The 17,296-nt window shown below is 49.7% G+C and overlaps 1 protein-coding gene across 1 annotated transcript in view; it reads left to right on the top strand.

Moving 5' to 3' along the window:
• LOC124476236 (A disintegrin and metalloproteinase with thrombospondin motifs 20) overlaps positions 1-17,296 on the top strand; it is a 79,355-nt gene that overhangs the window by 8,404 nt on the left and 53,655 nt on the right. The window contains exons 4-9 of the mRNA XM_047033183.1: positions 5,373-5,641; positions 8,158-8,241; positions 8,616-8,740; positions 10,159-10,199; positions 10,643-10,748; positions 15,283-15,429. Of these exons, the coding sequence (XP_046889139.1) occupies positions 5,373-5,641; positions 8,158-8,241; positions 8,616-8,740; positions 10,159-10,199; positions 10,643-10,748; positions 15,283-15,429 (772 nt within the window). The remainder of the gene's footprint in view (positions 1-5,372; positions 5,642-8,157; positions 8,242-8,615; positions 8,741-10,158; positions 10,200-10,642; positions 10,749-15,282; positions 15,430-17,296) is intronic.

The raw sequence follows: 17,296 nt of genomic DNA, 5'->3' as shown, positions 1-17,296 counted from the left end.
GAGTCTATTGTTGCTGACTGTAGTAATTGCATGTTGTGTTTGAGTGAACTCTCTTCACGAGGCTTATCTAGCAGTCTGAGTGCTTGTCATCTCCATGGCGGCGGCTGTGGAGAAATGTCTTGCAGATTGAGTGAACAGAGGAGGAGGAGAGAGGCTTCTTTCTTTGTCTGTCTGAGCGAACTGGTCCACTGTGCCTCCTGAGCCGGTGTCGCTTGAGAACCGGGCAACCTGCCCTGGACAGTTGTCAGGGCCTACTTCCCCGCTCTTCTCTCCCCACACCTGCTCCTCTACTTTCTACACCGACTCCTGTCCCGCCGCAAACTTCAGACGTTCAAACCATCACCCCACTCTACATCTGTGGACTAAAAATTTGAAATTCCAATATCGAAGGCTTTATAAATCAAATGCAAACAACTTGCTTCTACTAACTAGTAGGTCTTATTAAACCTCATTGGGTCCTAGTTCTCTTCATTTCACTTGAGCCCTGCCCTTGGCTAATAACAAGCTCATCACAGCATCTACATTCATATCGTTTCTCCTCATCATCTGACTCATTGCCATGTGGCCTGCAGAAGGGGACAGTGTGTTGTCTTTGTCTCTGGGGCTCCAGTGATAAATTCCACTAGTATCTATTTATGCCAGTGTCTACTGTCTGGGTATTCCATACAGACTCCATGATGGCATGGCCGTCACTCAGGAGGTGAGAGGTTGTGACAGCTGAGTGATGGGTCCCCTTTCCAGGTGACCTTGGCTGGGGACAACAGGCCTGATTTGGGATGGATGTAGGCAGGCCGAGGACGTGCTGTGACTTGTTCTAGACCTTGACAAGCCTTATGAACTTTTAGGGACCAGTGCAAGCATGGCGGTTGAGCGAGCATGCCATTGCACAGTATTCCTCCCATAAACTGTGAGAAATGAACTTTAATTTGGCCTGTGTTCGTATGACTGGGATGGATCGATATGGGTGGGATGTGCATGTTTTTCCGACACATCAGTTTCTTATCTTCAGTGCACTTAGGCATTGTGTTTTCATGAAGAGAGGTGCCAGATGCTGTTCTAACAGAGTCAGGGCCTGAGCTTTATGACTTTGTGGTTTACTGCTGCTTTTCACATCTTGATTGGAATCCTCCCTGGGAAGCATCTCTCCCTCACCCGCTCTCTCTCCTTATTTTCTCTCTCTCTCCTTCTCTCTCTCTCTCTCTCTCTCTCTCTCTCTCTCTCTCTCTCTCTCTCGTCGTTCTCTCTCTCTCTCTCTCTCTCTCTCTCTCTCTCTCTCTCTCTCTCTCTCTCTCTCTCTCTCTTTCTCTCTGTCGCTCTCTCTCTCTCTCTCTCTCTGTCGCGCTCTCTCTCTCTCTCTCTCTCTCTCTCTCTCTCTCTCTCTCTCTCTGTCGTCTCTCTCTCTCTCTCTCTCTCTCTCTATCTCTCTCTCTCTCTCTCTCTCTCTCTCTCTCTCACACACACACACACAAACACACAGTCTCTCTCTCTCTGTCTATCTTTCCATCTCTCTTTCTATCTCTGTCTCTCTACTACTCTCTAGTCATGTGGTAAGGTTGCCAGTGAAGTGGTTTAGTCAGGGCACTTACACAGCTTTTAGAAGGCCCGTGTACAGATCCTTCTAGTTTCCTGAGAGGTCAAGAGGCATGCCACTTTAGATTTCAAATTCTTCTTCCACAATTACTTCCACTTCTCTGTCTGGCCAATGAATTGCACAACATAATTGTAGGTCTGCCTGTGGATTCTCTTCCTCTTTGCTTAGTGTTGCAGTGACCATTCAACTTCCATAATCGGCCTGCCTCCCATAGGGCAAGGCATTACCTATGCTTGGTGTAAAGGTAAAGCTGTCTATTTAATTGGCCCCCCTGGGACAGAACACTTTGACTCTCAGTGGGCTTTTGTAAAAGAATGTTAATTAGCCCAACAATTAAATCAGCCGCCGACGTCGTTGGGCGTCTGGCATTGACACGTTTGACAAGAGAGCGAACAGAGGTCAGATAGACCTGAAGCACCAGACAAGTTCATTCATCTGACAGCAGATGAGATGTAAGAGATTCTTGAGACTCAGAAACACAGATTGAATGACGCCGCCCTCCCAGATATGAAGGACTGAAGGCGAGGTTCAGTTTGATGCATTACAGGATAAACATATGCGTGCATTATGTGTGTACAGTACATTCTGTTGGTTATTGTCTCCCAGCACCTCTTGTGCAGTATAGTTTATGTGGGATCCCTGTGTGTGAGCAGATGGTGTGTTGACTTACAAATGTCAAAGTAAGCAAAAAGCATAAACATTGTTTACGATTGGTTGATTTGAAATCGTAACATTTTATTATTATTATATATGATCAAAGTGTTTGGTTCTGAAAGAGACAGTCGAAAAGGTTTTTCATTTGGGTATCACTTGTGAGTAAACTTAACAAAAATGTTAAAATTAGGTGCCCCAGTCCAAATGCTAGGCTGTTTCAGGTTTCAAGGCCACTCGATGGTGCTCGATTACTTTTAGCGGTCTTGGCATTACTTTATATTGCTTAAAAAATCTTCTATTGTATGGATGAAGATAATGGTCTCATAAAATATATGTATTGGTGTTTTATTACATAATATGAAGGAAGGCTAATATGTAACATTTCAAACAGACAGTGTAAAGTCTACATATGGCAGATACAGATATAGTCAGAGGCTAACGGCACGTGCCTTTGAAGAAACCTCCCATGCAGTAGACCATGCCGATTTGATCCTAAGGCGATTTGGCCAAGGTTGTGTGTGTGGCTGTTTAATCGGACGTGATAGTAAGGCTATTATCACGGAGGCTGTGCCTCTTTCATCAGCTTTACCTTTGGACACTTTGCTCCGGTGAAGTTTTTATTGAAATATACTGAAACAAAATCCATTTCAATAAATCCAATTCTCTTGGAACACTGATAGCAATTCCAGGACAATTCCTTTGTTGGCTGTGTCTGTATTTAAGAACGTTGTTTTTCCGAGAGCTCTGCATGGGCCAGGCTGAGCTGGCACGGGTCTGGACGTTTGCGCTGGCAGCAGTCTGTGTGCCATTGTGCCAGGGAGTCACGCTCCGCCTCGTGTGCCCACCGGGGGCATCGCTCGAACAATCTCCAGAGTTTAGTTTTTTTTTCATCCCCCCCTCTCACTTTCTTACAATTTCTCTCTGTCTCGGTCTGTTGAAAGGAGAGATGGGAGTGTTTAGAGAAGGAAAGAGAACTGTTCACTGGAACAGGGTTGTACAGAGGGAAACAGAGCGTTTCCTCCTTCGTGAGGTGAGCCTTTTCAGGTTACAATGCCAAAGGTCATTAGGAAACCATTACATATGCGTGTTTATAGTATTGGAAGTCACCTTTCAACGTCGTATGAATAATCGGCATGGTTTTCCAGCATTTTCTTCCTCACCAAGGGATTCAGTTTCAACACACTGGAGTAAAGCAAGTTTGTGTTAGCGTTTGACTGTTGATTCCTGCTTTCTATCTCTCTCCTGCTTTCTACCTCTCCCCTGCCTTCCACCTCTCCCCTGCTTTCTACCTCTCCTCTGCCGTCTATCTCTCTTGCTTTCTACCTCTCCCCTGCTTTCTACCTCCCCCCTGCCGTCTATCTCTCTTGCTTTCTACCTCTCCCCTGCTTTCTACCTCTCCCCTGCCGTCTATCTCTCTTGCTTTCGACCTCTCCCCTGCCTTCTACCTCTCTTGCTTTCTACCTCTCCCCTGCCTTTTACGCTTCCCCTATTTTCTCACTTCTCCTGCTTCCATGTCCCCTGACGTCCACATATCTCCTGCTTTCTACTGCTGCCCTGCTTTCTTCCTTTTCCAGTTCCTTGTGCTGTATTGACAATACTTCAGAACTGCCTGTCCCCTTCTGCAGTGAGGCAGCAGAAATATCCCAAAGTTCCCACAGCTTAGCGCATGTGGTCATTCCTCACCGAGATCCGGGGAGCCTGGCGGGCTGTGTACGCCCACAGGATGATCAACACGCTCACAACAAGCACTGACATTCTCAAGGATCCAAATGCGATGTTGATCTTGGCCTGAACGTGTGTGTTGGTGATCTGCTCTCACCCCATTCCTCACCTCACCTCACCCCCCTCACCCTCCCCATTCACCCTCACCAACCTGACCCTCACCTCCCTCACCCCTCACCTTCACCCCCCTCACCACACCCTCCTCCTCGTGTTCCTTACGCTAAGCCCAGTGTGTCAGAAAACGACTAACATTAACAGGTGCCATGAAGTCATCTTCACAAGTGGCTGGCCTTATGGCCCTTCCTATTTTCCTCTCCTGCCTCTCACTTTCTCGCATTGTCTGTCTCTGTCTCTCTCTCCCCTGTTCTCGCTCTGTACCTGTCACGGCAAAGGAATCCATCGCTCATATATCCACAGCCGGCTAGGAACCACACGTGCAGTTCATCTGAGGTCTGTGTGAAGGTGCTGGATCCGATGCCAATGGCCCACATAAGCTGGATCTCCTGTGTGTCATTAAATGCATTCACCCGCGGCTCATGAAAATAACTGTATCTCTAATCTGAAATGGGCATAGCTCCGTGGTAGAGCGTTTGACTGTGCATCAAGAGGACTCGAGTTCAACCCCCCTCTGTGTTGACTTGGAAAAATGATACGTGCCTAATGAATATGTTGATATTTTCATGTCTGGATGTAGTATTGGCTGCGTTTTAGTTGATAGAACTGTGTCACCTGATCCCTGCCTCTTTCATGTAGCCTCATAAACTATCTGTGGTCTAAGTTAAAGGGGTGTTTTGGTAGGCCTTTTGACCCAATGTGTATTGATAACTTCAGCCAGCCCCTTGTTGACAGGGCAGGATCATTTATGGTGTCCTTGGTCTGGAAAGGTGTTATTCCAGCAGTTTCAAAGTTCAACTTCTCTGACATTGCCCTAAAGCTCGCAGATGATCCAGTCTGTACAACTGTTTTGAAACAGTACAAGTGTTTACTGACAGTCATTTATGGAGTCCTTTTCGTCAAAGTCCAGCATGCTGTGTTATGACACTGGAATGCATGTAGGCTGAGGGTCTCTGTTTTGGCTGCAGTGGTTCCATACTAGCAGGAAATGGCTGTGTACAAAGCAGGAAAAATGTGTATGTCCGGAATGAGGTTTGAAAAAAAGAGTTTCTGGCTTTCTTCTTCTCATCTTCTTTGTCCTAGACAGATCTTGTCTTCAGCCACATGTGTATGTGCTTGCTCATAACCAACTGCTGTTTTTGTCAGGTCATGCAACCTGTCCTTGCAGTTGCAAAAAATACAAATAAAGTGTGCCCTATTCCTGGTCTAGAACCTGTCCATTAGACCATTTCCGGTCAAGTTTCTTTTTAACATCAACTTTAACACTCTTTAATAATAATGTGCTCCACAGAAGATCACTTGAAGACACCAGTCACCTTCCACAGTGACGGGACATTGGGAGAACAGCTGGACTCCCTGAGAGAGACCGTGGACGCCCACCAAACGGACCCACGCACCCCTTCCAACTCTTCCTCAACCACCGAGTCTGGAGCCCACTCCAGGAGGAAGCGCTTCCTGTCCTATCCTCGCTATGTGGAACTGATGGTGACGGCAGATGCCAAGATGGTGCGACACCACGGGCGCAACCTGGAACACTACATCCTAACTATCATGTCAGTAGTAAGTAAGATATTGTTTTATAAAACTATTACACAAAGAAATTCAACAACACATGAGACGGACGAAAAATGCTACGAAAATGTTATGAGGCAAGGAAATGTGGTTTCTGCTCATTGATACGTTGCTGACGTTTGGGAGTTGAACGATTACTTGTCTTTAGTTTGGTTCATTCTCTACGTGGATCTTTCTGGTGTTATGTGGTGGCTGGTTATGAATTTGATTCAAGTATGTCATGCGGAGTGTTATTTGACATAGGAATTGGGGTCTTTGTTTTACATGTTTGTAACCTATTATCCAATATAAGGACACAATTGTTTCGATTTAATCATTACCCATCTTGTAGTTAGTTAATCAGTACCTACTGTTAAGACTTGTCTGGCACTGTTGAAGAGGAAGGCAAGTCCTGGACATTGTTGTATCAAGTTGAGCCAGTTCCATTTTCTTCCATACCTGATATGGATTGCTTGGGAGATTTGCCCATAAGCTTTGACCCATGGATGGAAGTTTTCCCACAAACCTTTTATCGTTATTGGTCTGGCACTTATTATCAACAGTATGAGCTGGTTTTTAAACATCACACAAAACATCGGAGAGAGGGAGAGAGGGAGAGAGGGAGAGAGAGATGAAGACAGAGAGACAGAGGCAAAGAAAGAGAGAAAAAGAAAGCTTGCCAAGATATGTTTCTTGGCCTTGTCTTTACGTTACGTCACAGAGTCTTAACTTATGGCTACTTTCCTCTTTCTCGATGCGGTTGCCGATATTAGTGGCTGTTGCTGACAATGTCAATGAGGGCGTCAGAGAGTTTGGCTGTTTTATCAACTTCCTGGCTTTGTTGGGCAACGACTCCTCGAACTAAGGCCCGGGCAGGATTTACAGCCAAAATACGGAATAGTAAAGATGTGTTGTTGAAAACACAGTGCTTTCAGGAGTGGTAATGTGAGGGACTAGCGCAACGCATACACACATGGTTTAAAATAGTTTTTATGACCCTGTCCGTCAAAATGATGGACGATGGAAGAGTCTAACGCAACCACTGGCCTATGGCGTTTCTGCAGCTGCCTTTCTGCAGTTTTAGCTTGCTAGCTATCTCTCAGAAGCTAATGAGCTGCAGAACTGATGTTCTACTGTAGGTAAACGCTCGCCAGTTTGGGATGTGGCTAACTAGTGCTACCGTAAACGTCACTTTTCTTCACAAAAACAATGTTACTATATTATTATTCCAGCCAGTACAAGCAAAGCAATCGTTTATCAAGACAAACTTTTTGACATCGATATGTAATGCAAGAATTGAGGGACTAGTTAGGATGGGAAAATAAATCATAATTCAATATGTATGAGAGAGAATATAGGTATTGCCTTGCAAAAGGTGAACACACCCAAAAATGTATTTAATCAGCAGATTCATTTGATTCAAAGCAACACACAGAGGTGTGTTTTGAACCAGTGGCTTCTTGATCTGCAGTCGAATGCACTGCACTGAGCTTCCACCCATTCCAGTACACATGAGCTACACGTACACACAGAAACACAGACACATTCACTGAAAACACACCTACCCTCAGCTCTCGTTGGTGCCGATCGATCAAGAATGTCAATCCGGTCGACACAAAGCAGAACCCCCCACTTTAGACAGGACAGGGAAGTGAGCCAAGACTTGTAGATCCATCATCGTCATGGTGACAGCACACCAAGGGTGTGTGTGTGTGTATGAGGGCAGGGGTGGGGGTTGGGGGGGGGGTGCAGCTAATGGATGGGCTGTGCTGTGCTAGCTCTCCGCTATGATGTCATAGTGTTTACAGTTACTACAGAGACCAGGCCTGGGTGGACATTCCTCCTGTGTAGCTGAGCCTGGAGAGAGTCCTCAGCACACAAGGCTGTCCCGCTGGTGCCTCTTTGGGTGCCCCCTGGTCCCCCCCTTGGTGCCCCCTTGTGCCTCTCTAGGTCTCCCCGGCCTATGGCGCTCCCCCTCAGGTTCCCCCTCCAGGCTAGGACAAGCTAAATGTTGACAGTGCACTAATGAGGACCTGTCAGGACTCGGGGCACGGTGACCCTCTGCTACAGGGGTGAACGAGGAGAAGGGGGAGGTTACACATATGCATACGTGCTGCTGAGCACACGCATGGACGCACACACATGTCCTGTATGTACAGATGTGGACCTACTTATGCACATGCACACCCCCTTGCACATATAAACATACACTTGTGAACGTAAACGCACGCACTTTTTACACTCGCACACACTTTGGGCAAATGTGTCAGTAGGGGAATTGTAATTGCTCCTAATACACTGTTGATTAAACTAACCCCCACAAGGCATTCATATTTGTCTTTATTTCTTTCTTCAGTCTGATTCAACTGTTACTGTTTTGATTACACCCCCCCGGAACTTTTGTCTAACTCTCGCTCGGGATAATTAAGTTGCCGACTTTCTCATCCCGAAGTTCCTTTTTTTTCACTTGTAACATTTCAGATTATTAGAGGTTTGCATTCCTTGTCTGTGTCATCTTTTTGCAGGTTGCTGCGGTTTACAGGGACCCAAGCGTGGGGAATCTCATCAACGTCATGATTGTCAAGCTAGTCATCATCCACAATGAACAGGTGACTGAGGCCTCTCAACCCTGCAACCCGTAGAGGCTCTCTCAAGATGTCTGACGTCATCGCAGGTGTTCCGGGCCATTCTCTATGGAGTGTATTAGGAGGACAGTGCCCTCCTTGTCAGTCGAATGTCTCCAGAGAGATCCTCACCAGGAAAACGATACTACTGTGCCTTTACACCTGTGCTGTGACAAGGGCCGAGCGAGGCTTATTGCTCTTGGCATTGTAACTCTAAAGAACTGTAAACAGAAGACTTAGAATGTAATTAACTGCACTTTTCTTTGACTTTGGGAGAGCTTTTAGGTATGTTGTTACATGTATTCACTTAAAGGAAAGCTCTCCTGTTCAGATTCTGACCACGGTCTCCTGTTTCCTAGGAGGGGCCGAATGTGAACTTCAATGCTGCTAACACCCTCCATAACTTCTGTGTGTGGCAACAGAGCCAGAACGTTCAGGACGACAGTCACCCCTCGCACCACGACACTGCACTGCTCATAACAAGGTACACACATGCTCTCCTCCTCCCTCCCTAAGCACGTCATCTTATTTGGGGGGAGTTGACTGGTATTCGTGGGGAGTGTTTTCATGTGGGGGATGCTTTCATGTTAGTGGGTGTCATTTGCACTTCAGGGCCACCGTATACCACCCCTCCCATTCCTCACCTCCCTCCCTCCCTCTCTCCCACCCTACACCACACCACACCTCCCTACCACTCCTCACCTCCCTCTCTCCCACCCCAACCCACACCTCCCTCCCATTCCTCACCTCCCTCCCTCCCTCTCTCCCACCCTACACCACACCACACCTCCCTACCACTCCTCACCTCCCTCTCTCCCACCCCAACCCACACCTCCCTCCCATTCCTCACCTCCCTCCCTCCCTCTCTCCCACCCTACACCACACCACACCTCCCTACCACTCCTCACCTCCCTCTCTCCCACCCCAACCCACACCTCCCTCCCATTCCTCACCTCCCTCCCTCCCTCTCTCCCACCCTACACCACACCTCCCTACCACTCCTCACCTCCCTCTCTCCCACCCCAACCCACACCTCCCTCCCATTCCTCACCTCCCTCCCTCCCTCTCTCCCACCCTACACCACACCACACCTCCCTACCACTCCTCACCTCCCTCTCTCCCACCCCAACCCACACCTCCCTCCCATTCCTCACCTCCCTCCCTCCCTCTCTCCCACCCTACACCACACCACACCTCCCTACCACTCCTCACCTCCCTCTCTCCCACCCCAACCCACACCTCCCTCCCATTCCTCACCTCCCTCTCTCCCTCTCTCCCACCCTACACCACACCTCCCTCCCACTCCTCACCTCCCTCTCTCCCAACCCACCCCACCCCACACCTCCCTCCCATTCCTCACCTCCCTCCCATCCCTCAGCGTCCCCACCTCCCACCTCTCACGCTCACCTCAGCCACCTCCCCACACGTCACCACTGCCCCTCACCTACTCCACCTCACCAGCCACACCTCACTTCCCACCGCTCACCTTCTCCCCCTGGCCTCCCATGCCTCACCTTTGATGCTCACCTCCCCCACACCACACCACACCTGGGGGCTAGGGAGTCAGATGGCTGAGCGGTGAGGGAGTCGGGCTAGTAATCCGAAGGTTGCTAGTTCGATTCCCGGCAGTGCCAAATGACGTTGTGTCCTTGGGCAAGGCACTTCACCCTATTTGCCTCGGGGGGAATATCCCTGTACTTACTGTAAGTCGCTCTGGATAAGAGCGTCTGTTAAATGACTAAATGTACACCTCCCCACCTCACCTCCCACCCGTTAAGTCTCCCACGTTCATCTTACCTCCCCCACCTCACCTCTATGTTAAGTGTTTAGCTATATCCTGACTCAAAAATGTGTCCTGAAACTGTCCACAATGATGTTTGGTGCCTTTGACTCTGTTCACAGGGAAGACATCTGCCGAGCAAAAGACAAGTGTGACACGTTGGGTAAACACACACCTTCAACTGTCTCGAAATGTTTTCATATCTGCTGCAGCCGCTGTAATTGGCTCCCCTGTCCCAGCTCCTGTACAGTAATGAGTTTAGGTCGGTGCTGTCGGCTAGCTAACAGTGACAGAGCAGAGTGGTATCGAAGAAGGGGGGTTAGGAGGGATGGAGGGATGGAGGGAGGGAAGTGGGAGGTGGAAGGCGGGCAGGGCAGCACCAATCTCTCTTACGGAACAGAAGTTTGATGGCTTAATCGCCTTCCAAAGACCAGGGCAGTTTTTTTTTTCTTCGTCTCCCTCGCCTGCTCCATTCAAGTATGTGTGTGTGTGTGTGTGTATGAGGTATGTGTGTGTGTTTGGTGTGGGTGTATGATGTGTGTGTGTGTATTTGGTGTGTGTGGGTGTGTGTGTGTTTGTTTGGTGTGTGTGTGTGTGTGTCCGCAGGGCTGGCTGAGCTGGGTACCATGTGTGACCCCTACCGGAGCTGTTCCATCAGCGAGGAGAACGGACTCAGCGCCTCCTTCACCATTGCTCACGAGCTAGGCCATGTGTAAGTACACACACACACACACACTCACATGCACACATACTACATACACACACACACATGCACACATCCCCTCTCCCCCCCCCACACACAGTCCGTACACATACGTATACAGGCACTCTCCATACATACACACACACACCATACACCCCCCCACACACACACCCCCACACACACCATACACCCCCCCCCACACACACACACACACACACACCTCCGACACACGTTTAGTACTCGTACAGACACACATCATCCCTTTGGACCCTCTGCCCTCCATCAGATTCTCCTTCTTCCCCCCTCCCCTCCTCCCCCCCCCCCCACCCCCCCCACCCCCCCCCCCCCCCCTTCTCCCCCGACCCCGTCCCTCACACAAAAGCCCTCTTATACTTATTGCACAGCACACGCAGGTGCAAAACATAATAAAGCACCAAAACGTTTTTTTTTTTTTCTTTTCTTTTTTTTAATAACATGCCAGTTTTAATACCCTCGCTGTACCATGCAGAGTTAACCCTCTAGGCATCAGGTGCCTTCTCAGGCTACCGTGAGTGTCACCGCTGGGCGCTTCAGATGTGGCAGACACGCAAGCCCTCAGGGTGCCTCTGTTTTGGACTTGGAGATAATGAGTGTTTTCTCGGCATTAAATAAACACTGATTTAATGAATTCAGCCTTGTGGTGCGGTTCAAGACACCGTACGAGGCCCGGTTGCGTGAGTGTTCGGGAGCAGGTGCCGAGACGCCGCGTCTCGAGCGCCGCGGAAACACGAGCCCATCGCACAATGCGGTCGCGCTGCGTGTGTCTTCGCGACCGGGTAATAACGGTGTCATCATAACACGCCTCCTCGCCCCCCGGTGTGTTTCCACAACAAGGCGACGTCGCCATATGTGTGAGCGGAAAGACGAGCTGCATGAATGAGCCGCTTTGTAGCTACAAGACAACACAGGACCCACTCTTTTATGCCCAGGGAAGCTCTCTGTGGTGACTGCAGCAGTCGGTCCCCAGCCAACATGGCCCAGTGCAGAAATGATGAGTTACGAGGGGGCTAAATCTCTCTCGTGTATGAATCCGTCTTCCTCCCCTCCTTTCTCCTGGAGCCTGGACGTGAATGCGACAACGTTGCCTTCCGTCGGGCCCAGTTGTTCTTGTTAGTAAATGGAGCCAGTGTGAGTCAGTGGAATGAGAATGACAGTTATTCTCCTTCCCCCTCTGTCCCTGTTGGCTCACACATTCCTCTCTGTGGCGGTGGTGGCGCTGAAGAACGCAGTAGAACTCAGAATAATGCAGCACAACAAAGCGGAACACTGCGTAATGCAGTAGAATACTGCAGAATGTATCAACGTACAGTAGAACACAGCAGAACACAGTAGAAGGCAGTAGAAGGCAGCAGAACACAGCGTAATGCAGTAGAATACTGCAGAATGTATCACATACAGTAGAACCCAACAAAACCCAACAGAACACAGTAGGAAACAGTAGAACACAGCAGAACGCAACAGAATGCAGCAGAACGCAACAGAATGCAGCAGAACGCAGCAGAAGGCAGCAGAGCACAGAATAACACAGCAGAGCACAGCAGAACACAGTAGAACACAGCAGAAGGCTGGTCAGGGCCCGGAGGGTAGAACCCGCCCCCTCCCTGAAACTGTTTATGCTAAAGTTCAAGCAGCTGGACAGCCAGTTGGCTTTGCCTCTCGGCACGGTTAATCGCTGCGTTCTCGAGCCTTCTCTGAGTGTTTAGCTCTCTGGGAAAGCCAGTGTCGGGTAGTAGGACTCTCTCAGACTATTGCAGATTAAAGAAACTAAAGCCCAAAGCTTTCTCCTTAATGGAAAGGAGGCCTTTCTCAGGTGACTCTTGGTGTGATTACAAACGGCCAACTTGGGCCCTTTTAGTGATTTGTAGTCACTCGATAGCAATTCAAAGGTGACACGGACAGGGATTATATAGTTCTCAATCATCAAATGATGTTTGATCACGGATAATTACCCCAGACAATTTTGAGACGTCGTTAGAGCCCTCCATGAGAGATATTCGTATTGTTTCAAGATATATATCCCAAAGACACGCCGCAAAAAACTTTATTGGCAGTTCAATTTCCTGGACGCATGAGGCCCCAGCAGACTGGCGGAGTCGATCAGGTCACAGGGTTGAGCAATATGGTTTTGATTTTGACGGTGATAAATTTGGAAGAGTTGTGATGGTTAATCCCGTGACAGAGAAGGGATCCATCACCAGGCGTTAAGTTACTGTAATTCATCTCCTGTGTCTGCAGGGGCATTGGTGTGGGAGGGGTGATGTGTGTGTGTGTCTGCATCTTTGCGGGAATGTGTTTGTGTCTGTGCCCACACGTATGTTTGTGTCTACACATCCGTGTGCGTGTCCAGGTGTGCATGTGTGTCTGTTTCCTAGTGTGGGGGCTCCCAGGGCCCTCTAGGAGGTGACAGGCTACTGATGTTCCTCAACACTGTCCGGCTGTTCCTCAACACTGACCCTGTCCAGCTGTTCCTCAACACTGACCCTGTCCAGCTGTCCCTCAACACTGACCCTGTCCAGCTGTTCCTCAACACTGACCCTGTCCGGCTGTTCCTCAACACTGACCCTGTCCAGCTGTCCCTCAACACTGACCCTGTCCAGCTGTTCCTCAACACTGACCCTGTCCAGCTGTACCTCAACACTGTCCCTGTCCAGCTGTTCCTCAACACTGACCCTGTCCAGCTGCATCTCAACACTGTCCAGCTGACCCTCAACACTGACCCTGTCCAGCTGTTCCTCAACACTGACCCTGTCCAGCTGTACCTCAACACTGTCCAGCTGACCCTCAACACTGACCCTGTCCAGCTGTACCTCAACACTGTCCAGCTGTTCCTCAACACTGACCCTGTCCAGCTGTTCCACAACACTGACCCTGTCCAGCTGTACCTCAACACTGACCCTGTCCAGCTGTACCTCAACACTGTCCAGCTGACCCTCAACACTGCTGACAAAAGCTGGAACTGTATCCCCTGGCTGGCTGTCTGGGAGGGTTATTTATGAAGCTCCCAGCTGGAGGCAGCTCTGCTGAGCTCCCATCCTGCTCTCCACACTGTGACATGGCACAGTGTGTCCTAGTAAACACGGAGAGCGAGGAGTAAAGAGCCAGTGAGGGGTGTTTCAGTTACTGAGACTCTCAGATGTTTAGCGTTGTCAGATCTGGAGGAAAGAGTGGTGCTCTGCTCTGATATTAAAACAAGTCTGTTGTGACCCGAGTAAAGATCCCAATACTAAGGGTAGCGGGGATACCGAAAACAAGCTCTGTTTGCTGTAATCCCACTCATCTTGCTTGATCCTCACCAGTATATCCCGGAGACAGCCAAACGGCCACAATTCTCCGATTTACTACCTAATCAAGGTGAAAAGGCCCTTTCTCAGTGTTTCATCCTGGTTTCTCATGCATGCTCTTCTCAGTATCACTCCGTTTTTGCAGTGCTTGTGAGAAGATCACTGCACGGTCACTGCACGGCCGAGCTGGCCCCCCAGTCCCCCAGTCCCCCAGCCCCCCAGTCATGTCAGCCCCCAGTCATGTCAACCTTGTCCTCCTGCCTTGTTTGTGTGGTGGTCTGGCTCTGCCCCAGCTGAGTCCCTGCACAGCCCCACATCCTGCAGTAAACACCACGCAGCTGTGTGTGAGTGTGTGTGTGTGTCTGTGTGTGTGTGTGAGTGTGAGTGTGTGTCTGAGGAGATGTAGGCCGACCTCATCCCCCGGACGAACAACAGTCTTAACAGGACAGGAAATCCTCCACGGACTGCGCTATTCTGGACGTCGAAAGATCCCCGATTTCCCTATTCAAATGAGCTGAATCCATCACTCCTCATGCCAAACGGAACGCATCGTTCCCATTGAAATTCATTCATCAATGACTGCCATTGCTAAGCAGGTGGCGGTCTCAGAATAGGTCGGTCGATGCTGTATCAGTTCAAGTCTTGGGGCAGCATGTGAGTGTCGTAAGACTTTGCCCTGGGTGGCCAGTCTCTGTCCTTCAGCTCTAAGCTCCGTGAGATGGTGACCTGTGACCTGTGACCCGGCGGAGGTGAGTGTGAGGTGCCAGGGACAAGCATGTAGGCCACGGTGAGGTGATTGGACGGGTCCCACAGGACAGGACAGCGAGAGCTCTGGTGTTCTCCCGTGTAGTGCTCTGCAGAAGGCTCTCGAGGCATTTTGTAACGGGTTGATAGACACGTGAAGAGCTTGTGTGTGTGCATTTGTGCTTGTTTATCCATGTGTGTCTATGTATGTCTCGTGTGTGTTCTTTCTCGCGTGTGTGCATGCGTATGTGTGTGTGTGTGTGGTATGCGTGCGTGTGTGTGTGTGGGGAGGGGGGGGTTCACAAAGGGTTCCGAGGTTATCCCTTGTTAAAAAAGGCAGATTAAAAATCTTCTGACATTTATCCCCTTTGCTGTGGCTGATCCATTGAGCGGACTGTTCCCTAATCGCTCTCTCTGTGTGTTCCCTCCCTCTCTCCCTCCCTCTCTTCATCCCTCTCTCTCTCTCTCCCTCCTGGCAGGTTCAACATGCCCCACGACGACAACCCCAAGTGCCGGGAGGCGGGCATCAAGCACCAGTATCACGTCATGGCGCCCACGCTAAACTACGATGCCAGCCCCTGGTCCTGGTCCAAGTGCAGCCGCAAGTACATCACAGAGTTCCTGGAGTAAGTTCCTCTTCCTGGTTCGGCCTCTTGGGTTCTGACAAACTCACCGAATGACTGCCCGAGTCATTTTCTGCTGGCGCTTTCTTTCAGAGTTGTACATGAACATTTTGTCTCTGAACTGAATGTGTAAATAAAAGCTGTTTGGTTTTTAGTTTCTGCTACTGAGTGAGCATGGGGAGTGTGTGTGTTTAGGGAGTGTGTGTGTGTGTGTGTAGGGAGTGTGTAAGTGTAGGGAGTGTATGTGTTTAAGGAGTGTGTGAGTGTGTGGAGTGTGTTTGTGTGTAAAGTGTGTGTGTTTATGTGTGTGTAGGGAGAGTGTGTGTGTGTGTATGTGTGAGGAAGAGTGAGTGTGCGGGTATAGAAAGAGTGTGTGTGGGTGTGTGTGTAGGGAAAATGTGTTTAAACAGTGTGGACATGTTGTTATTGCCTGGCTCCAGGCACTATTTCCTGTTTGAAAAGGAAGGTCTTCCTCAGTTGACCTGGGCGAATGATCCTCTGCTGTCTCTCCACTCAGGCAGAACCCCCCTCTCTGTCTCTCTTTCAATCTTTCTCTCTCTCTTTCTGTCTCTCTCTCCTGTTTTGCTTTCTCTCACTCTCTCCATCTCATCTCTCTCATCTCTTTCTTTCACTATTCCTCCCTCTGTCGAGATGCTTCCGGACAAACAGTCATTTAGTCGCTCTGCGTGCTCTCCCCGCCAAAACGGTAACGCGGGGCAACAGCTCATTCATGGGGCTCCAAAGCCAAGCGGTGGCCACCAACCTCTGTGAAGGGCCTCCCTTTAAGATGGGAAATGTCAGTTATAATTAGATTTTCCCCCTGGACATGACCCTTTGATCTGTCCTCCCCTCCTCTGTTGATTGTGGAGAGAGTGGGCAACAAAAGGCCGCCTTGTTGACCAGTTGCATCTTGGGAGCTTCGCGGCGGCCACGCACTCTGACGCCTCGCAAAGGGCGCTCGGCGCCGCATAGTTTCCGTCGTGCAAACCCATGGACTGGAGTGGTCGGATGGACACATGGGTAAGACAAGACAAGAGCCTCTTCATTTGCAGCCGCGGAATATTCTGATCTTCTACCGTGTTATGCGCAATGCCTTTGTGCTCGGCGCGAGGATGAGTTGAATGTCAACTGAACGTCATGTGTCTTCCATGCATGTAGAGGACCACAGATTTGTTTAGCAGTGGTAATATTTATAAACAGTTGGTGAGGAGGGACGGAGAAGGAGAGAGAGGGAGAAAGAGAGGGAGGCAGGACAGAGGAGACCGAAAGTTAGGGAGAGGGAGAGATGGAAAGAGTCAGAGAGCAAGAGAGGGTGAGAGAGGGTGAGAGAGGGTGAGAGAGAGAGAGAGAGAGAGAGAGAGAGAGAGAGAGAGAGAGAGAGAGAGAGAGAGAGAGAGAGAGAGAGAGAGAGAGAAAGAGAAAAAGGGATGGAGAGAGGGAGTGTTGGTCTCAGTATACCAGTGATGGGAAAGGTCCTCGAGAGCTTAGCCCCTCAGCTTTTGAAGTCGCCCACGTTAACAAAGAGCTGCATTGATCCAGACGCCACGTCCACTCCTCTCCAGATGGACCTGGTCAAGTACACTAATGTTTTCACTGACCATTCTTCCTGAAGTGTCCTTCAGTCTGCCCCACTCTGTAGACAGCTTGAAGATGGTGGGTCTCGTCAAATGAAAACCCACTTTCCCTGCTGCTTCACACAAGTCACCATAGCCCTCACCTCGCTCTCCTGCTGCCTCTCACCTCTCTCCCGCCCCTCTCTCTTTCTCTCTCCCCCCTCTTTCTCGCTACCCCCCTTCCCCCCCCCCCTCCCCCCGCCTCCCTCCTCTCTAGCGGTGAACTAATAAGAAGTGAACCCCCGTTGTGTCCGCAC

Source organism: Hypomesus transpacificus, chromosome 14, assembly GCF_021917145.1.
Source record: "Hypomesus transpacificus isolate Combined female chromosome 14, fHypTra1, whole genome shotgun sequence".
NCBI classification, from domain to species: domain Eukaryota; kingdom Metazoa; phylum Chordata; class Actinopteri; order Osmeriformes; family Osmeridae; genus Hypomesus; species Hypomesus transpacificus.
The sequence above is the reverse complement of the archived record's forward strand: the minus strand, read 5'-3'. Positions and strand labels throughout refer to the sequence as shown.